The sequence below is a fragment of the Bactrocera latifrons genome, unplaced genomic scaffold (assembly GCF_001853355.1).
Source record: "Bactrocera latifrons isolate USDA-ARS-PBARC rearing strain unplaced genomic scaffold, ASM185335v1 scaffold_258, whole genome shotgun sequence".
In the NCBI taxonomy this organism is placed as follows: Eukaryota; Metazoa; Arthropoda; class Insecta; order Diptera; family Tephritidae; genus Bactrocera; species Bactrocera latifrons.
In genome coordinates, this window is record NW_017536163.1 from 139,546 (window position 1) to 164,775 (window position 25,230).

The 25,230-nt window shown below is 35.8% G+C and overlaps 1 protein-coding gene and 1 long non-coding RNA gene across 3 annotated transcripts in view; one reads left to right on the forward strand and one right to left on the reverse strand.

Annotated features, from left to right (window-relative positions):
• LOC108969569 overlaps positions 1 to 25,230 on the reverse strand; it is a 319,863-nt gene that overhangs the window by 61,150 nt on the left and 233,483 nt on the right. The window contains exon 5 of one of the 2 annotated variants that reach the window (XR_001993402.1): positions 6,828 to 7,080. The exons of the other annotated variant lie outside the window; for it this stretch is intronic. This is a non-coding gene — a long non-coding RNA (uncharacterized LOC108969569). The remainder of the gene's footprint in view (positions 1 to 6,827; positions 7,081 to 25,230) is intronic. 2 annotated transcript variants of the gene reach the window in all.
• Positions 1 to 25,230, forward strand: part of LOC108969561 (titin-like) — a 259,294-nt gene that overhangs the window by 32,400 nt on the left and 201,664 nt on the right. The window contains exons 8-10 of the mRNA XM_018934354.1: positions 3,197 to 3,810; positions 13,486 to 13,798; positions 15,345 to 15,905. Coding sequence (XP_018789899.1) covers positions 3,197 to 3,810; positions 13,486 to 13,798; positions 15,345 to 15,905 — 1,488 coding nt within the window. The remainder of the gene's footprint in view (positions 1 to 3,196; positions 3,811 to 13,485; positions 13,799 to 15,344; positions 15,906 to 25,230) is intronic.

Genomic DNA, 25,230 nt, shown 5'->3' on the forward strand with positions numbered 1-25,230 from the left:
CCCTCTTATTACCTCCTGTTCGACGTAATTCTGGTTCTACATGCACCGCATTGATATAGTGAATGGTGTAATTTAGCGCAACAAAATAATTTGCTGTTTTCGCGTTTCGCTGTCGCCAATTTGATGCAGGGAAACGACGCGATGCGGCCGCTATGTTGTGACAGGGGTAGGTGGCACAATTAGCTTAGGATAGTACCGTTATTTGTTTGTTAACCGCAACCGCACACCTGTTACAGTTGATTTAACAATGTGTATAATCTAAAGAGGAAAATTCTAAATAATTTTGCCGGTTTAATGGAAATTTAACAATTTAGGTGCTAGTGATCTCGGAAGTGAGGTTAGATGATGCTAAAGCCGTTAGACAGTTTGGTGACCTTGAGATCATTAAAAAAAAGGGTATAATACGTACTGTGACCACAAGGCGAATTACTTGAGCGGAAGTAAATATTTTATTACCCTGATTAATCAGCTATATTTGGAGAAATACTCAATATGATGCTTAATATTTGCTATGAAAGCCTCTTAGGATAGTAAGTGTATATGAAAATTTGCGAATTATGATTCAAGCCCATAATACCCAATTCGGCCCAAAAATATTCGGTTATCATTGAGCGGTAGCGATTCCCAATCACAGTAACGTGTCGGTCTTAATCATCATGGAAAGGTATGGCCCAATGACGCCGTCGGCCCATAAACCTCACCAAACCTTATTTTTTTCGGGTTGCAATGGTGAGCCAGGAAGTACGCACAAACGTAGTCTCACAGCAATAATCACTTTATTGATTTCCAAAAGCGTTTTTGTTTTATAAAAAAAAAAAAAATAAATGTAGCGCTCTTATTGAAAAGAATCTCTCTTCAAGTTGAGGCCACTGACTCCGAATTTCGGTAGTAAATTTTAATAATTTCGATCATTGTTGGACCATACATCTTTCCATGATGAAATGACAGGTTTGCCATTGCCATCTTACTGCAGAGAAATGCCAAAAGAGCGGGAAAAAATATAGCGCTGTTTGCTGTCCCTATCGGTCTACTTTTATAGTGCCCTATTGAAAAACCCTATATTTTGAAAAAAGTCCTTAAAAACATGATTTCGGATGGTTATGGAAAATATTGATAATACCAAGAAGTTTTTTGACATTAACCAGAATATGTAAGTATATATTGGCTTGATTAATTCCTATGCTAACCAATACACAAAAATATACGAAGAGGAAGGTACAAAACGTTCACCAACAAAGCCTCTGGAGGTTATCCGATATACATACTCAAGTGAAGTATGTTGTGGCCACTGGCTCAGGATTTTAGGCTATTGAAGTTCGACTTGGTGTTAATAGCGGCCTTGTTAATGAACTTGCGGTAAATTAGCAATGGTCGAAGATGGATTTATAGTTCTTTGATCAATAGTTTCAACGGCGATCATATTCACCAACGAATCAAATTGTGAAATAGGAATAGAAGAATTTTTCTGTTTGAAACAAAGATACTATAATTCAGTCTTCTAGGTCGAGTTTGTTGGCATAACAAAAGGTTAAAAGTGGTTTTCTGCTCTAACCAACAAATCCATAAACTTTCTAGTGGACACCCAGCAGAAATTAAACTTATGTATGTATGTTAGGTTATGCAAGTTGGCAAAAAATATATTCTCAATACGCAAATCGGTTAATATCACCTGGGTAAACAATTTCCTTAAGTTTCTCCAGACCAATCAGATACTTCAAAACTAGTTTGAAGCAACCTCAAGTCTTGAAACACAACAACGCAGGGCATACTATACCAGAAAGTTACTTTGATAGTTAGTTGGGGTCCCGGTCCCTAACCTTAAGATTCCGCATTCAGATTCAGAGAAAATTGTAAATGTGGATGAGGTGGAATATGCGCGGAAGATGATAAGACACTGGAACATATAAGTCATCTCTTCAGCCAGATGAGACGGTATATATACCACGGCTTCCAATGACAACTAAGAGACATTGGGCATTTGGGAGAGGAAAAAATAAGTGTTTTTTTTACCAAATACATTGAGATTCTGGTTAACGCTTAATTCGGTTATGTACTTGAATCAAAATGGGTAAAATTATGTGGCTGCTTGCGATATATCGCTTCAGTGGCTTCTTTTCCACCAACTGGCCAAAAAGTGGCTTGCTATTTGTTATACGGACATTAAGACAGGCAGAATAACCATACTGTTTTGAGAAAATCGGTACCAAGTTTATAAGCACCGATATAAAGACTGTCGGTCTGTCATATGACCAGGAAGGTAAGAACCTCTGGTTAACGACCAATTGGTGATGCAAGAACTGAGCCTCAATCGGAAATCACACTTAAATCGTTTCCAGCAAGTCATTTGTGAAGACATAATGCCTGAAACGAAAGAAACTTATGTACCAATGAAATATTGTAAACTCGTTACAAAACTTAAAAGGATTTTAATAACATTTATAACATTCGGAGATGGTTGAGAAGATGAAAGTTAATTTGCTTTTCAAGAAAACTTCCAAAACTTTCCTACAGAAAAAGAAAACAGTTTAACCTTAGTGCAGGGTTGTCAATTAAGCAGTGAGTGCTTAGAAGCCCTAGTTCTAGATAAAGATATGTGTTGCGAAGCGCAAAATATTGTCAAAGCTCAAAGAAAAACTAAAAAGACAATAACTCTGCACATTCTTCGGTTAAAAATGACACTGAGCTGATCTTTCTTGAAAGCATATACAATTTATAGTTTCTTATAGTTAAGTCAGGACACGGGGAGCTTATGAATCTTATTGGGAAAATATTTCTTTCAAAAATGAGGTTACAAAGTGGTTCACTAGTTATACATATGTGAATGATCAGCGAGGTGCCGCGCGAGTGCTTCCTTTTATGAACCACTCTTACACAGTCGTTCATTAGTTATATATCTTGTTCTTAATTTATGTGATTCCTCCTTTCCATTACTGACTGATAAGAAGAAAATTTTCCACCTGCCATAGAGTCAACTCAATTGTTCGAATGTTACTGCTTCTCCTTCGCTCTCTTGAAATTACCTGTCCTACTCTGCGAAAAAGAACTTATGTTAAGCAAATTTATGTAACTATGTACATGAATATACGTAGATGTAGACAAATATATTCTCGTTTATATACATACATATATACAATTTACATATCGGCTAACTATTTATCACCCCAATAAATACACATACATACATTCCACATTGCAGAGCATCTACAACTATGGCTGTCAACTGCTGGAAGCTTCACAGGCGCTGCGCATTTCCTGTCGCCTCGATGCCGAGGCAATACCACAACGCATGTCACAGCAATTGCAGCACACTTGGCACCGATTGCAGGCCATAAGTCAGGAACATATGACACGTTTGCGCGTCTCGGCCGTCTTCCATCGCAGCGTCGAGGAGTACTGCCAACAGCTGCAGGAGCTGCGCTTATCGGTGCGCAATCTGAAGCAGACGCCGAACAGCAGCAGCGGCATCAGCAGCGAATCTGACACACGCGCATCGCCGCCAATCATCATCGGCGGTAGGGAAACAGTAGACGAGACGGTAGAAAGAAGTAGCCACGATGGCGCAGAAGAAGAGGGAACTACACAGAGCATTGCTGGCTATGCGAACAAGGCGACTACGACGAATGTCGCGACAACGACGACGACGAAGGGGGGCGCAAGCGGTGCAGCGGCGCTGCTGCGTGATCAGCTGCGTAAACATTTGGTGGTGCGCGAACAGCTGCTGCTCGAAGTGGGTCGCATGGTGCGGTTGGGCCGACTGTTGAAAACCCGTTTGAAAGAACCATTCGTCTTGGATGCCGTTACGGGAATGAGGTGCGTATGAAAAAAGAGTTTAATTTTATCTTCAAATATCTTCATGTATGTTTGTTGCTATGTTGGTTGGTGGCTTCAGCCACAGGGAAGCTCGTTGGTGCGTTAAGTTTTAGTCGTAATGTTGAAACAGCTGTTGGAAATCGGGTTAGCGCTGTGTTTCTACTAGTTTTAACGGGTTCGAGTGTGAATTGTGACACTTTTTATTACATTGCCTTCTTGGTACAAACATATTTCGGTGATGCTGAGCTTTTATGAAGATAAAGTGCATGAAAGACCGTTTTATGCGCCGCTTATCGCAAGGGCGATTACTTAGTATAAGCTTTAATTTCACGCCTCATTTCTTAGTACTCAAGTTAACCAATATAATACAAGCGTTTTTTATAGCATTTCAACACGAGGTACTTATTCTTGTTATGACAACCGGTTTCAACTAGTAACTCATATGTCGTACATACATACGTACATATTGCCCGTACGTAGGGTAAAGCTGTGAGAATTGGTTAAACAGTCGTGAGTGAGTAGCCACAATGTTGCTGCATGTTTGTGCCACCCACGGCGCGTGTTAAAGACAATTGACCGTCGGCTAAGTTAACTACTTCGTTTGTTGTTTTTGACGCGTGCTCAAATCGCTACCGTCCGCATGTAGCTCGCTGTCGCTGGGCGTGTCATTCTTGAAAATTAATCATCATTTCAGTTTCCAGGGCTATACAAAGAGAGGTATCTAGCAAGTAACTGTAACTGTCTCTCAATATTTGTATAATTTTACAACTGGTTTACAAATCTGGTATTATTTAACTTCGTGTGAAATGTAGAACGAACGCTATTCTCAGAAAAACAGAAAAAAATTTGCTGAGGAGTTGCAGAAAATATCTTAATCTTAATTGTCAACAACAAATTACAGACTCTGACTAAAATTTCCACTTTAGCGATATTAAATTACACGATCTTGTGAGCCACGCCACAGGCCCACATCGCGAGATAATGGGCTAAGCAAGAGTTTCCTTCATCAAATTGATTAATGCGTTAGCTGTAAGACATGCAGCTCCATCTTTTTCTACCACATCCACTGATTCAGGTTTGAAAAAGTTATTAATCAGTAGTAGCTCCCCATTAACAGTAAAATTATCACCGGCTTCATTTTTGAAGAAATATAGACCAATGATTCCCTATGCTCATAGCGCGCACATACAGTGACTTTTTGAGAAAATAACTGCGTATCACCTATGGTTTATAGGTTATCAACACCGTAAGCACAATAAGTTTGTTTATTAGCATACCCATTAACCCCAAAGTGCGCTTCACTGATGAACAGACCTTTCCTGTCAAAATCGCGATCAGTGCCCATTTCGTTTCGAACACGTTCACGGAACGTACGCCACGCTTAAAAAATTTGGACTTCTTTAACCCGCAAACCAAGATCCTTCTGCATAATCTTCCAAAAAGTGGATGGACACAGCTAGAATTGTTGTCCGCGAAAGTGTATGGACTCATTCGGACAACTCTAAGGATGCATATCATTCACTATAGGAAAGATGGTGCGAAACCCATCCATGGTTGCTTGAATTACGGATCGAATATTGATCGTAGTACCAATGCGTAGTGCGAACCGAATCACTATTTTTCACTAGATGCATGTAGATGCCAAACCGAACTCTGACGGCTCCCTTTCAACCCATATGCTAACAAAGGAGTTGTGAATGAGAAGAAGCCGTTGGAGCAGCTGCCACGACAGTCGGGTGCCTTGTAACCGGATTTTTATCCCACAGGACAGTCGATTCGGCAGAGTTCTGGCATTACAAAAACAACAACCACTACAGATCTGAGTGCTTGAGAAGGTTGGTGGAGGTGTTTACTGTCAGGTGCTCTCTATCAACTACGGCTTCATACTTCCTAACAATTGCAGTGCTTTCCAAGCCGAGGTTGCAGCATTAAGGTAGCAGTAGATCTACTGCTCCGGAGAGCAGCCCCTTTCAGAGAAGTGACCATTCACTCAGATAGCAAAGCGCCGATACAAGCCTTGAACTCATTATCGATCGAATGATCGCACGCAATGCGCGAACCGAATCAATATTTTGGTAACAAATTTACACGATTTGTAAACGTTGTTCCGGACTAGGTCTGTTCCTTATGAAAAGGAAAGAAAAATTGAGTATAAAGCAAGTAAAAGCTGTCACAAAAAAAAAAAAAAAAAACACCGACAAAATAATGCCTCATTTAAAGTCTAAAGAACATCCTTATATGCCAGACAAAAAACTTTAATGTAATGAAAATTTGCATACTCTGAACAGGTTATATTAAGTTTGCTAAAAGTTTATAATACATATAAAGTAAATTAGTCAGTGATTTGTAGCTACCGATCTACTTTTGTAGAACCCTCAAAGGTGATCTAGTGACTTATGCCCACAGCAAATTGAAATTATGTTGAATACCTGGACATGGTGAACCCGATTCCCTAATCAAGTTTGATGGAGCAGACGTTCTACTGCCCGACCAAGAGGAAGTTCGAAAGCAAAAACCCGTCTGAAGAACAACAAAGCGGGGGCCCGATGGATTGCCGGGTGAACAAAAGTTTCTTATTAACTAACTTTAATTCGATTTGAAATATTTTTATACTGTTGGAAGCAAAATGTTGACCGGTCAGTTTACCTAATAAACGACAATATTTCCTTATGGTATTCAATATAGAAAAGAGAAAAATATTAGAAAACTTCTCCAAAGCGCCAGAACGGCCAATACAGTAAGTATAAATAAACGTTGTATTAATTATTACTATTGCCTGACAAAAATTATGCTTTAACCCTCATTATCTGATTGGTGTCTTTAGTACAAATTGTAAAGACCACACACGGTCAATTGTCTGTCGCATATTCGACTCTTCTGAGCTAAGACAAATGAAATGCGTTCAAAACTCCAATTCGATTTCGATTATTATCGCTTTAGTGACCTTTGTCGGTGGCCTATCCACGAAGTGACATTTTTAGTGCCACATATACTTATACATACACACATATACATACCTAAATTTACATACATAAGTATTTATGAGAGAATGCGCTCAATGAGTGTCTACAACATGTCTGCTTCCGCATGTTCTTCCCACACGCGTGTCCATCATTTACATATTTACATGCTTTCTTTCTTTTACTTCCTTCATACATTGAATTGTGTTCTTCTCTTCCAGAACGTAAGTTAAAATTATTGTTCGTCGCCGCACGCAAATGAATTAATTATGAAGATATTGCATAATATTTGTAGAGCCATGTGAAGGGACTAATAAGAAAAAACAGAAATAAAGTGCCTTGTAGGAAATTGATGAATTAGCAAGATGATTTTTTTTAATTAAATACTGTGTTTAACAGATTTTTTTGTTATTAAAATACCATGAGGAGGGTAATATATTGCTTGTCACGAAGTCTGTAAAAGCCTAAAGATACCATATGAAGTATATACTTGTGCACATTCATAGGTAAATGATCACCGTGTGATCAGAGTAAATTTAACCATGACCATTTGTCTGTCCGCCTATATATTGTGTAGTCGAAAAAGTCTTTTCGTATTTTTCAATGTAAGTCGAATATGTGCTACCTTTCACATTGTGTCATACCATATCGAGCTGGAAAAGTGAGATTTTAGGCTTCATTTAATCACAAAAAAAAAATAAATTAATTAATTCTGGGAAGTTAAAAAAAGTTACAAGACCTGATCACATAAGCAGCCATGACATCGCTAAGGAACTTAATATTGACCATCAAACGGTTTTGAACCATTTAAAAAAGGCTGATTTGTCTGTGACAAATGTAATGGACCGAATTAACACCTGCGATTCTTCGCTGAAACAAAAGGATATCTAAGCATTTCTGAAGCGAATGGTAACAGGAGGCGAAAAGTGGATTAAATACGACACTAATGTGTAAAATCAAGTGTGATGATGCTCAACAAATAGTCGCAAAGCCAGGATTAACGCCTCGAATGGTTATGCTGAGTGTTTTTTTTTTTCGGATTTTAAAGGAATCATCAACTATGAGCTGCTCCAGCCTGGTTAAACGATTGATTTTACATCTTACTGCCAACAACTGATGAGATTGAAGCAAGCAATCGAAAACCTTTTTCTTTTTGACGGGATACGAGATAGAGATACTAATAATTAGACAAAGCGAAATTTACTATCGTTGCGCATATTTCGTCGGCAGTCATACATCCGACGAACCCAGAGAGATAGCCGAAATTGATATTATCCGCCTTAAGAAGTTTATGATAGGCTCAAAGGCTTAAAGGCCTTTCTTTCTTCTTTGGAATAAGTGATATTTAAATTATTATTTAGAACAGTTTAAATAGTATCGCAGCACTTCGATGTTATAATTGTGTCTTTTGTTGTGATAGTAATTTTTCTATACTCATCGACTCTGAAAGAAAAATAAAGTTGTGAGCTTGAATTTTCCATCTCAATTTCAGGAAGATTTTCTGACATAAAACTGACACAAGGAACTCGCTTTCCTACGAGTATACATATGTGTGATATTATAGAACAGTGGACTATAACATTTTTCCTCCTAAACCTTCGTCTTTGGTGTCTCTTATGAATATTGTTGTTGTGGTTGCGCATTAGTAAACCATGCATACAACACTTTAAGCATTAATTTGCGTTTATTGCATTTTCACGATGAGTTTCCACCAACACCACCAGAATGTAAATAACACTATTGCAAACATATATTATGTATTTATGTGTATATGTTTGTGATAGAACAGTAGCCAGTCTGTCTGTAGCCTGAGGTTATTGACTACAATTCAGACGCCAAACTGTTGAGTACAGCGAAATTATGCTACGTGTACTGTAAATGTAATTAAATAGTGTTACGTGATTCGAGACCATTATTTGATTGAGTGTGAGAATGGTTCTAAATTTAATATTTATGGGCAATTAATAAACAGTAATGTGTTGGGTATGATTACGGGTGGGACAAGGCTGGGTTTGATTGATTTTCGACAGAATTTTCCAGAAGTCACTTTCGGTCATCAAAACGATCTCCCGAAATATTCTTGAAGCATTCAATTTGACTGAGAAGTCCTTCAATGCAGTATTTATGTCCTCAATTCTTCTCAATCTACTGAGGTATACAGTGGCTACGACACCATTAATGTGTTGCTTTTTAACCAAATCCTCGCGAACAAGCAACGATGCGTGAGCTCGTGCTAAAGCCAATTTGTGTTTTTCCACAAATCTCGGCATTTCTGACGAACTTAACTTGAAGGGATTATTTTTTTTTTATTGATTTTACGACACTTTGGCAAGAACTCACAATGGACGATGCCCCTACAATCTAAGGAAGTTGTTAGCATAACCTTCACATTCGATCTCACTTGGCGCACCCTTTCCAGCCTTGACTCATGCAGTAACTTCCATTAAACATAAACCTTGATTCGTCACCAGTTGCGACCCTCTGGTCATAGCGGACTTAGTTGAGCATATCCTGAACAATGTCAACACGAAGCAGTTCTTGGTCGAAATAGAACAATTTGGGCACAAATTTCACGACGACTTGACTCACATCCAAATCAGTGGTTAAAATCGAAAGGCACGTGCCAATCGAAATATTTACCTCCTCTGCAATTCCTCGAATAGCGATTCGACAATGGGTCAACACACTTGGTTAATGTTGTCGTCTTTTCTGAAATGGTCGGGCGTCTGGCGCGGTCTTCGTCTTTCATATCTTTTCGAGAACATTTCGTACCAACGATAAACTTACATAGCTTTTGTCCAAGGAAACCTCATCATATCCCACTATCAATATTCCTAATGAGTCCGCAAATTTTATTCAGATTCTTTGATCCATTTTGTGGGATAAGCAACAGTCGAAGAAGCAAAAGAACTGTCAACAATTAACTAAACATTCAAAATGGCCGACTTTGTCAGAATAAGTTATGGATATGACGCAAAAAAACAATCGAAAATCGAATACACGTAACCCGGGAAGTTTCAAAATTCGCAATATTTTTTGTACAAACCTCGTACAGTCAAAAAGGAACAAGAACTATACCTCGATAACGAATGAACGAAATGAAATGCATACATATATGTACATATATATGTATATATATATATATCCACATTTGTAATTCCGAAAAAATCTAAAGAATCCCTGCAAAAACATCGATTATGAAAATTAACTCTACTTAGATATATTTATTGACTACAAATGGTTTTAGGGCAGATCCACTATAGAGACATATATTTGGGATTTAAGGAGACTAAAACATTCCGTAGATATTTTTTTAAATAGGCGGGCTCGTTGGACACTGAGGTACTATGAAAGTATAATAGAAATATAGGCATATAGAATTCTCAATTTGAGTGCTTTTCAAGCCAAAGTTTTTGTTATTTATATACAAGGTTTGTTGGATGTGGTATACTGCGTTCTAACTTATTTTCTCATTATTATTTGACGGCGACGTGTTTGCATAAGTAACTTTGAATGATTGAAACCGCTACATGGCAAAAAAGCCTTGTTAGTAACACTTTTATGTCTGATAAAAATAAATCTTTTTATAAAATCGTAAGTGATTGAATAATTTTTGTATTGAACATTAGAGGTCTTGAAATTTGGAAGTAAATAAAATAAAATATCAACTACAACTTAAATATCAGGTAGGGTCATACGTAGTGCCTCAATATGTCAAGTTGGAAGCTACTTCATCAGGTAGAGACTATGACTTTTTTTTAGAAGACTTTCTTTTAGATAGTGATGTATATCACTATTCAAATATAATAACCCGTGTTATAGGGTTATAAAGTTACTAGAATTAATATTTTTAAATATGTGGCAACCCTAAAAATTATATGCAGCAGCCAATTTTATACCATTTGGTTTTAATTTTTTTTTAATATAATAAAAAAATAAGTGGCAGCCCTACGCAAAATAGTTTCTCCGTAATATGTGGAGTTGGAAAGTACTCCAATTCAAAGTTACTGTTTAAGGCACTTTTATATGAGTTACCGTACATTTCATAGCAACATAGGAATATTTAATTTAGACTGTCAATTTACTTGAATTAATAATTTTAAATAGGTGGCAACTTTAAAAGAAACTTCAGCAATAACTTTATACGATCTATTTAATTTCAAGACCTTATTGCAATAACTCACAAACTTATGTATACCAATTTAACATAGTGAAAATCAGGTGGCAACACTATTCAAAGCTTGTTCTCTTAATCCTTAGTAAACATCTTTTATTTAATTTTTCTAATGAATATCACATACTTATGTGTATTAATTTAACATAGTAAAAATCAGGTGGAAACCTTACTAATATTTCTTCTTTTGTAATCTTTCTCAATTCCTTAAATATTATTTATTTTTCTAATGATGCTCATAAATTAATGTGTAGTCATTTAACATAGTAAAAAATAGGTGGCTACCCCGTTAAAATTTTTTTCTGTAATCCTTCTTAAACAACTTGAATTTTATTTTTTTTTTTTTAATTAAAAAATGTAAAAGTTTGTAACATTTTTGTTTCCTTGTGGGTCATCTTAATAACATACATATGGATGTATGTTTGTATATACGGCACGTGTGCTCAGAAATATTATATGTATTAATGATCGAGCCATATATAATATTGGAGAAAACCGCAATTAGATAACAGTATGCAAACATTACAACATACACAGATATATATAATGTACATGAAGTCTTACATAAATAATCTAGCTATAGTGCGTCAGAACAGATATTCTTGGTTGATCTCACGTTGATCTCTCAAGTTTAGTGCAGCTGTTGGCGGAACCCACCAAAGAACAACAATAATAAATATAAACTTAAAACGATTTGGCTTTGAGCGATGCTAAGTCTATACATAAAAATATATAACATATACATATACATAGATTTGTATACATACATATGCAACTAAAGGAAAGCGCCGGAAAAAAGGCACAGGAAAATTGCTTTCACCCAAAATTCGCTTTTACTAAAATACAAAAACAAATACACAAAAGTAAAAAAATAAGATACTAAAATAAAAAAAATATAAGAAAGAAACGCAGAAGAAACGTCACATAATTTTAGCCGTCCACGCGTCGCATCTACTCACAAACCAGCAGCAAAAAAAGTACAAAACTCAAATAAAATAGCCACAAAAATGCCTCCGCATTCACTACCAGCCAGGAGTACGCGTTTAATAATAAATATTTTTGAAAAATTTAGAGCTCGCCGAGGAGCAGTCTGACAGACAGACACAATAGGCAAGTTAGTATATTTTAGTGCGCGATCCAGCGTGGTTCTTCAATTCGTAATTACGTACGGGAATAAATATTTACCGTTGTGTCGTGGCGTACGACGTATAACCAGGCCGTAAGAGGGTTATAGGAAAACGAGCGGGAGCGCGAACGTGGCGAGATTAAGCTTTAAAGAGTGCGGGTCCCATAAAACTGCATTGCTTACTATCAAAAGAAAGGAGCGACCGGTGAAAATTTGTGCTTAAAAAAATTAAAAATTAAAATACCTCAAAGAGCTTGAGAGCAGTGGCGCTGAAAACGCATGCAACATAATAAATCTTCCGAATTTTTAGTTAAAAATAGAAGCGTTTTAATACTCTTCAAAATATTTCGCACAATTGTCAGTTAAGGAAAGCACATTTGGCAAGTAAAATATTAACGAATAACACAAGTGAATAACAGAAGACGAGCTAAGAACGCTTGGAGCACACTTACGAAACGCGCTAAACGAAACTAACGACTTCTGAAATATATATAACTGATATATATCAACAAGTTTAAAACAAAAAAAAATTAAATATTACAAACGAAGATGTTCTCGCGATTGCGTAATTTATTTGCGAAAGCAAAAAGTGAAGATTCGCCCGAACCGGAAACGGAAACGGTAACTACGGAAAATGAAAACTCGCAGGCGAACGGCGGTACCGAACAAACGAAAACTGGAAAATACTTTGAAGACAAACCTGAAAATGCAGAAAATACTGTTAGCGCGGCCGAACACTTTTCAAAATCCAGCACCGAAGAGCAAGTTGCAGCGGTCGAGCAAAAAAGCGCGTTGGATGAAAAAGTAGAGCCCGCGCCAAGTAGCCAGCCAAATGGGCTTCAAAGTAATGGCAACGTGGTACACGAATTAAGTACCGTAACACTAGAAAATAGCACCACGATGGCAACGGCAGACACATTGAATGCGTGTGACAACATGAATGAAGCGGGAGAATCTATAAATACGACTGAAAGTGAAAAGACAGTGGCAGATGATGAAACAAGCGCCGATGTAGTAATAGACGCCGCCGAGAACGATGGGGGGGCTGACAAAAGCGTAGATGATAATACAAATAAAGACGGGAATGGGGTAGAAGCATTTGACAACGTTGACGAGCAGCAAATTGAGGTCAACACTCAATCAGATGAAGTTGTCGAAAAGCCAAATGAGACTGCAACTGCAGTTGACGAGAATGTGGTGAAGGTGGGGGAAATTAGCGCTGCTTCAGACGGTGCTAATGAGTTAGGGCAGATGGGAGATGATACTTCACTAATTAATGATAATGAAAGCGAAAAGAATGGGGTTGAAGCACCAACTGCTGTAGCAAAAGGAGATATTTTAGTCGGAACCTTAGTAGAACCAACTTTGAACACGTCTAATGTGGTTGCTAATAAAAATGTTGAAATTGCTTCTAGCATTACAGTTGATGAACTGGCAACGGATGCTTCCAGTTCGGCCGGTGATACACAAACACAGTCGTCGTCCAGTCCAGTTGGCACGGTCGATAGCGCCAGCACCGCCGATTCCAATACTATTGTTATAAAGCCGACGGGGAATAATGATATTGCTTGTGCAGCGATCTCGCATAAGTTGCAGGAGATCGCTGAGGTAGCAGAATCGCTTGATGCTGCGATACGCGACGTGCAACAGGATGCGGAAGCGTTGGAGGTGAATGCGACAAGCACTGCTGAGAAGAAGCGCGAGGCTATGCGGAGTTACAGTAGTGAGGTGAGTTGAATGCAGTACATATTTAAGAATAATACGTTGAGAAAAGCAGAATTAAAAAAATTTGTATAAATAAGACAAGATCGATGTATTTGAAAAAGTTTTTCCCCGACATGTTTTTCTCAACTTTTGTCCTGAATTCGGTATAGTACCATTATTTGGAGATTATTTTAGCCATGACTATTGCTTGTGGAGACTCCACATTACTTATTGCTTACTATATATAGAATACTAATTAGTTTGTCATGTATTGTAAGCTATAAGCCGTCACTTCAGCAGTTAACCCCCAGCATACGCTGTTTTTAGGTCGGATTCATCGAAAAATTGATTTTTAGAACACTATTATTCAGTAATCATCGATCTGAACAAAGTGATATGGCCGAAATAAGAGTTCGTGGCCGGATCAATACTGTTAACATACAGCCGGCTGTTTTGTGAAATGCTTATTCAAGGCTTGACGGTTATCTGTCTATCATATAAAGCGGTGAATAACATTTGAAGGTGCTTCAATAACCCGAAAACCGCTGACACATTTTCTCTACTTTAGATCGCTTCACGCACTAGTACGACAATGCTGGAGTGTCGATAGGCAAATAGGGATAAGAAATAACGAAAAAGAGAGTGCCAATAGACAAGAGAATAAATGGTCCCATCCCATAGTAATCACATATTTTTTTGGCAAAATTAGTTTTTTTCAACAAAGTTCCCTTAAATGAAGTTTATAGCGGCTGTCCAACTTTTCGATACTATTTTTGTGCTTTGCTTCAAAATAAGACACAGTTTCGTGGATCACCTCTTCATTCAAATAAAATTTCTTCTCCGTGAGCATTTTTCTGAGATCTAAGAAAAAGAAATGGTCGCTAAGGGTCTGATGATGGAGTATATGGTAAATGCGAAAGCAAGGTTGTTCGAAATAACCTAATTTGTCATTATTCCAAAATTATAGTTTAAGCATGCGTTTATCCAGAGAAGGCAAATTTCTCTGAAAATTGCTAAATATAAAGCCAATCCATAAAAATTTAAAACAAGTGAAGTCAAATGACGCTCGGAAAAATGTTTAAGAATACTAATTAAAACTGAATACGGTATTAAGGATGAAATATTAAGCGAGAAAACAATCATATCACATACCATCTGATCAAATGTGACCCGGACTGACAAAAAAAAAATATTTTCACATATTTCAATAGAAATTTCAATTAAAACTGACTTAGAATATACCATTCGGGATGAAATATTAAGCGAGAAAATATATATGATTTTATATCATATGATCAAATTTGACCCGGACTGACAGAAGAAAATATTTTCACATTATTATACCCTTCCTGTTTGTGTAGCCTATGTTTACACCAATTTTCTTTACACTTATTATAAGCCTCGGCTGAGATGACCTTTAGTGCCTTCAGTTAATTTTGTTCAAATTTTGTGGGTCTCTAAAAATGGCATGTCATTTCCAAATTTATAAACTATTTAATATAAAACAATGCTCCGAAAGCACTTTCCAAAAGTCATCCAAAATAATATAAATTCTTCTATCCCTCTCCAGGACTGGCACTCACGCTCCACCGAAGATGATTCCTTCGTTACCGCATCCGAGGGCAATTTCACGCCACACTCGCATTCGTCGTCATACCAAACGGCGTCCGGACGCACTTCCTCGTTCATTAGTTGCGATAAAAGCTCATTTGATGTGAGCGAAGCCGATGACTCCACCTTCGCATCGACATTTGAAATACCCGCGGACATTAATATGTCGTACGATGGCACTGAACATAGTTTTGTATCTGCACAACAGCAAGACTCCACACCCTCACCGCAACAACAAGAGCTACACCAACAACAAAACGCAAATGATTCATCAAGTGTTGGAGGCGCATATGCTTTACCACCCACCAGCGACGACGGCGACGGCAGCAGCATCGCTGACATTGAAGACTTGCACAGCCAAAGCGTGACACCGACACCGGGTGATGGCGATGTAGAGCACTATAACTACCAAAGCATACCCATCGAGTCGGAGTCCGACTTGGAGTCAAGCTGTATAGCAGATTCGCCATCGCTGCAGGTGCTAACGGAGGAGGTGCCGGTCACATCGGTGACACCGGAGGTGAGCACGTGTTCAAGTACTGAGCCACAGCAAACGCAAAAGCAAAAGCAACAGCTACAGCAGCAGCCGCAAACAAATTATAACAGTAATAACAATAACAGCAATACTAACAACAACAACAACACAAGTAATACGAGTAACAATCAAAAACCGAATGCGGCCTGGCGTCGCAGCAAATATTACGAGAACATAACCAAGCAAACCATCAAGGGCTTTCTATAGGTGAAATGCGTGAGTGCGTGCGGGGGCGTTGGTGGCGTCCGCAAAGCGACAATGCCAACGCCAACGCCAGCTGCGCACAACATACAACAACAGCGCTTTGCATGCACACACACCCACACAAACATACATATCACATGTGTGTATGTACGTTGAAATGTTTGACCACAATATCCGAGCATATTTTCGAAAATTTATTTGCTTTGGCTAAATTAGTTTGCTATTTATTTGCTGACAGGCAGCAACTAACCATGAACTTAACCGCACTTTATTGTTGCCTTGACGTGCCCGAGCAGTCGGAAATGACTACTGAGTAAATAAGCAGTTGTTTGTATGTATGTAGGTATTTTTTGTTTTTGTATACGTTTTTGTTTTTTGTTTTTGGAAAGTAGCTTCATCATAAATTTTCGAAAATGACTGCGGCAAAATCATTGAGGAAATTTACATAAATATTTTTGTTTATGTGCATAAAATATATAAGTATGTTTGTAGAAAATTTTAAATTTATTTATTTTGGAATTTTTAAGTAAATACACTGCAGATTTCAAGTGCCAAATACATGCCTGGTTGGCTTTTGGCGTCATTTGGCAATACCAAAGCGTTAAAGTATAGAAATTATACTGTGGGCAGAAAATAGTAAGACTTGAGCTCCGTATGACTTTTTGCTAATATTCTGGAAATTTACTTTAAAAGCTGTTTCGAGAATTGGAAAAACGTTGACACAAGTGTATTAGGACCAAGGGGGATTGCTTTGAGCGGGACGATACAGATTTTGAAGAATAAAATAAGATTTTTGAAATTATGAACAACGTCTTACTACTTTTTGCCCAAAGTGGTCAGCCCATGCATACAAACAAAATATATGTATATAAGAACAAAAACAAAAAAAGTAAAGACAAAAAAGAAAAGAAAAATACAAAAAACAATCTAACAAATGCTTACAAACGTTTATGACCAAGAAATGCCTGCGAATGAAATTTTAATGCAACTAATTTCTGCTGATTCCTTCGAATTTTGAATTTCGCATTTACTAAACTAACCTTTTGATTTCTTATCTACATACATAACTTATTAATGCCGGAGAATTCCAAATTAAATGTAGCAAAAACAACAAATATGTATAAATGTTATGCCGTTACATACTCTAGTGATAATTATTTATATAACATTACTTTAATTAATTAATTACTTCTATTTTTATATTTTATTTATCTATTTAATTAATATAATAAATTAATTATAATTATTTAAAATTATAACAACTACAACTACACATATATATATATAAAATCTCTTTAATAAAACTTAGTCAATTTTTATTTAAGAAATATGCTTACACAACATACATATTGTTATATAATAATAAAAATAAAAGAATTGAAATAAACACTCTTAACTATGCATGAAACAAATACAAAATTGTACTAAATAAATTTAGAAAATTTTAAAATTTTAAAAATTTACTACCACTACTGTTGCGACATTTACAATTATGATTTTATTTAACACATCTCTAAGAAATTTCAGCATATAATCGTTTGGACTGTTTTATAACTGTATAGTATCTGTTTTTGCTGTGTGAAATTTTAAGGTGACGAAATAAATGTATTTCAGCAGTTAAAATGTGAAAACATTTTATCAAGATTTAGACGATTTTAGTCGATTAATCGAATATAAATTCGATAATTCTTAGCTACTGCCATTCAAAATATTTTATTTTTTGTGCTATACTTATAAAACAGAAGATTTTAGTCCATAAAAATATCGATTATTTTCGATTATTTCCTTATATATTGGTACAGGAAATATTGTGATATAATTTTCAAAGCTTTGCATTTGTAAAATTTTAGTCGATTAATAGAAATTGAAGTTGATTATTTTCGATATATTTATAATATCGATATTGGGAATATTTAGATATAATTTTCAAAGCTGGGCAATTAACGAAATAAATCAGCATTTAAAACATTTTAGTCGATTAATAGAACATGAAATCGATTATTTTCCATAAATTTATGGTATAGACATTGGAAATATTCTAATATCATTTCTAATGTTGTGCATTTAACGCAATAAATCAACATTTGGTTGATTTTAGAACAGTAACCGAAAATAAAATCGATTATTTTCGATAATTTTTTAATATTGTTATTTGGAATATTCTAGTGACGGTATATAAAATTATACAATTAAAATTTTTGTACACGAACAATTTCGATAAGATTTTTCGAATTGGATTTATACCTGAACAAGAAATATTCTAATGACGTTATTTAAAATTGAACACTAAATTAAAAAATAACTTTATTTGAAAAAGAACAATCGATAAATTTCGATTTTTTATTAAAATCGATTATTATTATTTTTTCAATGAAAAGCAATAATTGAAAAAAATATAGGCAAGCTATGCATTTTTGATAAAAGTTTTCGAATTGGATTTATACCCGAATTCTATTACTATCGATTTTCTCTGATGGTTTTTTATGAAATATTCTAATGCCGTTTTTTAAAATTGAACACTAAATTAAAAAATAACGTTATGCGAAAAAGAGCAATCGATAAATTTCGATGTTTTATTAATACCGATTATTATTAATATTTTAATGAAAAATATCATTCATCAAATTGAACTGGACTACAAAACAGTTGTTGAAATGGAAATAAATTGGTTCCGAAATTCTATATATTTATTAAATCGATGACATTTTTAAATTTACTTGTTTAGTAATTGGCAAACGATAGTAAAAAAAGTTCAGCTTGAAAAACTAGATATCACTTATCAAACTTAGAGAATCCTCAATTCGCGACGGAAGATTTCAATGAGAATCTGAAGCGTCCGATGCTATCATTATTCTAAAATTTACTTCAAAAAGGATCTTTACTGAAAGAAGTAGTCTTCGTTAAGTCAACTAGAACTTAACTGACGGTTGGCTGCTAACCAGACATTGAGAAAATGGCAATCAAGATTTTATGTTTCATACAACTTCCTGCTATTTTAGTTAAACACTTTTTCTGTGTATCTGCACATTAATGTGTGCGTGAGTTGAAGTTGTTGTAAGTTACCACGATCACTTTTTTGCTTGCAGACTTTTAGGCGTTTACTAAAGTGAGACTGGCGATGTTTTTCGATGTTTCGATCGTTTTAGTAATAAACGCACAAATACCAATTTTCAATGTTATACGTTCATAGGTGCAGATAATAGCAAATTTAAGTTAGGATAGTGTTGTCATTTTGTATATAAAATCTCTTATTTCAGGTTGAGAGTAAAAAACTGATGAAAATATATTTGTACATATTTGCATTTAATTAAATCGATATATGAAGTACATTTTATTGCCTTAGATACTGTGTTACCCGCCAAGGCGAATGATAAATAGCTTAAAAGAGATCACACGGCCTTGAAATATTTAATTTAATAGCCTTTAACTTACAGCCTTGCCATAAAGTGGTCAATGAACTGTCTGCGAAAATTTCTTTTAATCATCCTTTTCTTATCTTTGGTTGGCACCTCAGAGACCGGTTCTACAAACTATAAATATTATACTTTTTATATTATATAACCTCAGTCGCTCCTAGTCACATATTATATATCAGGTTAGAGTTTATTCTTCGATGGTGACAATCAGTTCATGGGTTACATGGTTTTACGGGTTTCAAAAAATCAAATTTTTTATTGACTTTTTAAATTCTACAAAACGGAATAATAATTTCGGAGATGCAGTCTTGAGAGCTTGTGCGGTCGAGGTTAACGTTAAGTGCGCTGCCTTTAGACGCGTGTTTCTCAAAACAGCGTTTTGGATGACGGTTGGCAAAATTTCTCGAGAACTACTCAACCGATCTTCATGAAATCGTACACAGATCTTTGAGATACAATTATTAAAGACTTCGACGAAGGATTATTAAATTATCTACAAATTTTCTGACCCAAGTTTTGATATACTAGTTTGATCTCAACCTTTCTGAAGTTATCTTTATATGAATTTTTACAAATACTTCCTATTTCATCCCAAAATTTAAATGCTAAATTTTTTGTAGGAAATTATTTAATTATTTTTTCCCAAAATAGTGACTACTCTTTCAAAAAAGCTCACACATGTAATTTTTTTAAACGTAGTTGTTTACATATTATAACCAATTTGATGGAAAATTATAACAGGTGGCAAGATTTTATTTTTAAATATATATCTCATTTATAATTAATTTACCTATAAAATTTTTTGGAATAAAAGTTGAAAGCAGTTTTTAAAAAATTTGAAATAAGTGGCAACTCTGCACCAAAATTTTTTAACTCTGAGCTTTCTTACACCTGTTCACATTGAAGTCCACATTGCGCAGAGTTTGAGTTATGATTTCTTTTACTTGAAAATTACAAACATGTGGCAACATTTAAATTCTTTTTTTACTGAAATCGTCTTAACATTAACAATGGCGGCGCCATGTATTTATGTGAGGTGACGGAAATTCCTTGCGTTACAAACTTTCGTTGCAGTCAATAATTTTTTTCCGTTTTTAATCCCATACTTCGGTTCTACAGTACTGAAGTGTTGCTTACATTTATTTTAACACAATTTCAAGTCGAAATTTCTCAATGTAAGCGCCTCCACTGTACTGCATATTACAAATGCCGCCACAATGATCGCTTTCAATACGGTTACTGTTGCTATTAAACCTCAAAGTTGCGGCATATTCGAGCGCCATGCGCCTCATATTATTCTACATATTTATTGTTGTTTTTGTTGTGCTGCCGCGTTGCAACACATCGTGACTGTTGCATCGAAGCATAAAATGCACCATGGAGTGATGACGACCGTCATTGTTGGCCAAAACAGATATGAAGCGTGTAGAGAGAGGATAATTTCAGTGCATTAAACATATGTATATATATCTATTTACATACATATATGCTTACTGCTTTATACTATATACTATATGCTGTTTTAACAGACATATTAATAAGTACAAAAGCAGTACTTAAGTTACAACCAGAAGGCTAAGAAGGCATGCAAAAATATCGCCTCACGAGTCCACCAATGGTCTAACCATGCACCACGGTCGGCAGTTGCGGTAACAACAAAAATCAGCCGATCATTAAAGGCTTAGAAATTCTGTTAACTGCACGTTTTGCGCTGAAGCTTGGGAGCGATGTGCGCGCTTATCATTTGGAGGGGCAGCCGTGGTGGGAAGAACAGGTCGTAGCGCTGGAAATTTGCATACAAAGAGAAGGCTCATATGAGTGGCACTTGAGTGATGGGTCAAGTGATGAACAGCAGCAAACGTGTCTTTTGTTATTGTTGCTTTCCTTTTCCGCTTAATATTGTCTACATGTGTCCTTAGGTGTGAATGCATGCCACAATATTATTTCTCCACTTATATATACATATGTATATGTATGGATAAATTTATGCATATCTATGTATATGTTTCGCAAAAATCGTGAGGGACTCGTTTTTTATAAACTAGCCACTTTAAAATTTTTGGTTTAGTCGAACACAAATTCGCCAAGCTTCAAGGCTTCATCACATGTCTACAGAGACATAAATATTATGAAAGCAAGCATAATATATGAGAAGTAATGATGAAAGTCGAGAATGTGTAGAGTGACGGCAAATTTTGAGTTAAATCGGGAAGAAGAAACCAACACAGTCACAGACACTAATTTGACAATTCACTATTTCAAAATTTCGCTAATGTGACGTCATCAAAGTCAGTGACATAAGGTCTAAAATAAATCTATTATTTTCGCACTAAATTGAAGGTCTAATTTAGCATATATGTGATGATCCGATTAAGTAACCGTTTTGTTCGATAACTTGTAGCTATTTTGATGGTACATAGTTCTATAGCGTCACGCTCATCGAAACCCTCGTTCCTATTAGCATAATACTGGGGCAGTCGATTTTCACACGCTCCTATTGAATTAAGGTTAATCATTTACCATCACTTGCTGCCATATCTGTTCGTTACAGTGAATGCATAACAACCTCCCAAATAAACACACCAATATTTGTTCCGCTCTTTTGACATGTACTTTCTGCGTAATCGAAACCATGCTTCCATTTTCTATCAAAAAAATTTAAGTCGGTTTCATTATGTGAATACAATATTTTATGTAGGGCTCTAAAGACATGTACTGATAAATACCCACGAAAGTGCCCTTAAGCATCTAGAAAAACTTACTAGTTTGTAATTTGTTTTTGAAGGTGTAATCCTTGAGTGTACATTAAAAGAGTGCACAAATATATTTATTCTGTGATAACTGGCGGTAGTCCATTTATCCTTCGTTTATTTCAAAGATTAACTCAAAGTAAGGACTTCATTCACTACATCCAACTTAGGGACTTTGGCAAACCCATACCATTCATTAGTCAATTTTGAAGATAAGAATGATTTTCGAAAGCAAAAGAAGTTCTTCTAGAAATTAGTAACAAATATGTAAGTTAGTTTTTACATTTCGGGTTTAGAGAGGAAAAACAAATTTTATTCACCGAAAATAGCTTTATTGTCGAAACACGTTCGCCATTCTGATTGAGATATCTGCAAAACATGCGTTTTGAACGTATGAACCGCCTCTTTCAGTATCAACAAAGAGTTGACCTATTAGTTTATTTTTAACGTACGAGAGTAAAAGAAAGTCATTCGGATCCAAGTCAGGACCATATAGTGGATGACGTTGAAGTTTTGAGTGCTCAAAAATGCATGTGTTTCAGCGGTCTATGCATGGTCATGGTGAAGAGTAATCCGTCAAACCAACTGCCGCAGTTTTCGCGGTTTTTTGAAAGACAATTGACATATAAATGGTTGCGAAACACTCAGAATTTACTGTTCTGAGTTGCTCTTGTGGTATAGTAGCGATATATCTGGTTAACCATTTACTTGGAAGTGCTTCATGCGGGAACAATTTTTGTTGGATTCGGCTTACTTTGAACCCATGAAGTGGAAAGATCTCTATATTCGGGCGCATGTTGTCATATATATGTTTAAAAGCACCGCTTTATCGTATTTTTTTAAATACTTTTCCCGAACAATCGACACGAGCTTTCGATAAATTGTGTGGGATCTAACGTGAAAAAAATTTGTTACAGTCAAAGATCCATGCAATATTGAATGTATGCTGATCCCATTAATGGGATTTAAATTAACGACCTTGATAGAATTCACCATACCATCCATACTGGCCCTTGATTCAGTTTCATCGCCAAAACCTTAAAGAAGTTCATCGATGAACTTTTGCTGAGCTAATCTACGTCGAAAGTTGTAAAAAATAAGCGTTTGAAAATGTTCGCGATTTAGATGCATATTTCAAGTTACTACAAGCCATACGAGTGGTCGGTCGTATGTCAAAACGTTCTGAGGAAGTATAACATCACAAGTGTCAAAATTTACTATAAAGTTGTACGTTGCCAGATTGCAACACTAAGGTTGTCTAATTCCAAAATATAAAATGCAATGTAGATAGAGCTTAGTAACTGATTTTTGCATGAAAACTTCATATTTTTTTGAACATAGCCTCATATTAAATTAGCAAATTTTCGAGGTTTGGCCACTTACCGGATAATATTGAATTCAAGCCGAATTTTAGACCTAAATTTCTACAAAACAGTTTTTATACAAAAACATCCAAAATTAGTGAAAATTTTTAGAATGCATTATTTTTCTTGCTTTCGAGCACATTTGTTGAGTGCAAAAATCCTGTCTCTGAAAATCCATTCTTATCATATCCTTACCATACTGATCATTATATTCGCTCTATATTTGTTTGCTTTTGAAAAATTAAAAGAAAAAAATCCAAATACCGGCTAAAAGTACGGCTTTTGAGTACAAAAACACTATTGACAACAACAACACAAAGGCAATCAAACTGAACGCCATCGATATAAACAGTAACAAATCAAAGCAACAACACAAATATCACTTGTTACAATTCAAAAGCAAATGCAAAAACAAAATGTGCAAAGATAACAACAACAACAACACATACAATAAAAGTGAGCGCCCGCAATTAGCAGAGCACAACCACAAGCGAGAGAGAGCCAGCAATGAAAAGATCGCAAACTTATAATTTGATCAATGAACGCCGACGTCAAAGTCGACGACGGCGACGGCGACGGCGATCTGCAAGTAGCAGAGGCACTAACACAGGCACGCACAGGTATACCAGCGGCCGGCCACAGTGGCGCAAATTGTTTTGCAAAGTGCGTTGGGTGCGCGCTGCGATCAACAGCGATCACTGATCAACGTGATCGGCGCTGCGCGTCGTGCGAAAGTCAACAAAAGTGGTTTTGCCTTTTGAGCTTTTCGCTGCTGAAGTCAACGCGGCGCAGCTACCGCAGTTGACTTGCACAGATCCATCGAGTTTCGTTGGGGGGCTGAGTATGTATGTATGTTTGGAGCTGCGAACTGGTTGGTGGGTTGGTTCGGTGATCGTGCCGCGACGTAACGCACATCAGTCTCGTCAGTGAAGCGCGTGTGTGCAGTACGCGAGTGTGCTTTCGTACGCCGGCTAACGAATAACAGTGTTTTTGTTTTGCGCTAACACAATTAGTTAGCACATATGTGTAAACAGTGAATTTATATTTTCGTATAATTTTTTATGAATGCGGTAAATTTTCCCATTTGATTTATGGATGGATCGTGCTAAAATACGAGTAATATGAAAAAATATATTTTCAGAAGAAAATGAGAAACTCTAAGGAAAAAATAATATAATGTGCAAAAAATATTTCAGCAAGAAAAGATTTTTTATCAGAACTCGCAGCAAAAAAAAGCAAAATAAAAATGAGAAATTTAATGGAACTCATTAAAATCATTAAGCATATACATATGTAAATCGCGAATAAAACAATTTTAACAATACATTTCATATAAATCTAAAAAATCTAATTAATATAAATGTGGATATAAAATATAAAATTTGTAATATTAATCATTAATCCATTAAAAACAGAAAATAAATTATATACATATGTATTTGACAGATAAAATTAATTTTAAAAACTTTTGGATGTTAAAAAATCTATGGTTACTTTAATTTTTTTACCAAAAATTTAGGTTTTGACAATTTTATTAATAGCAAAAAATTATAAAAGTAAATTTATTGATTAATTT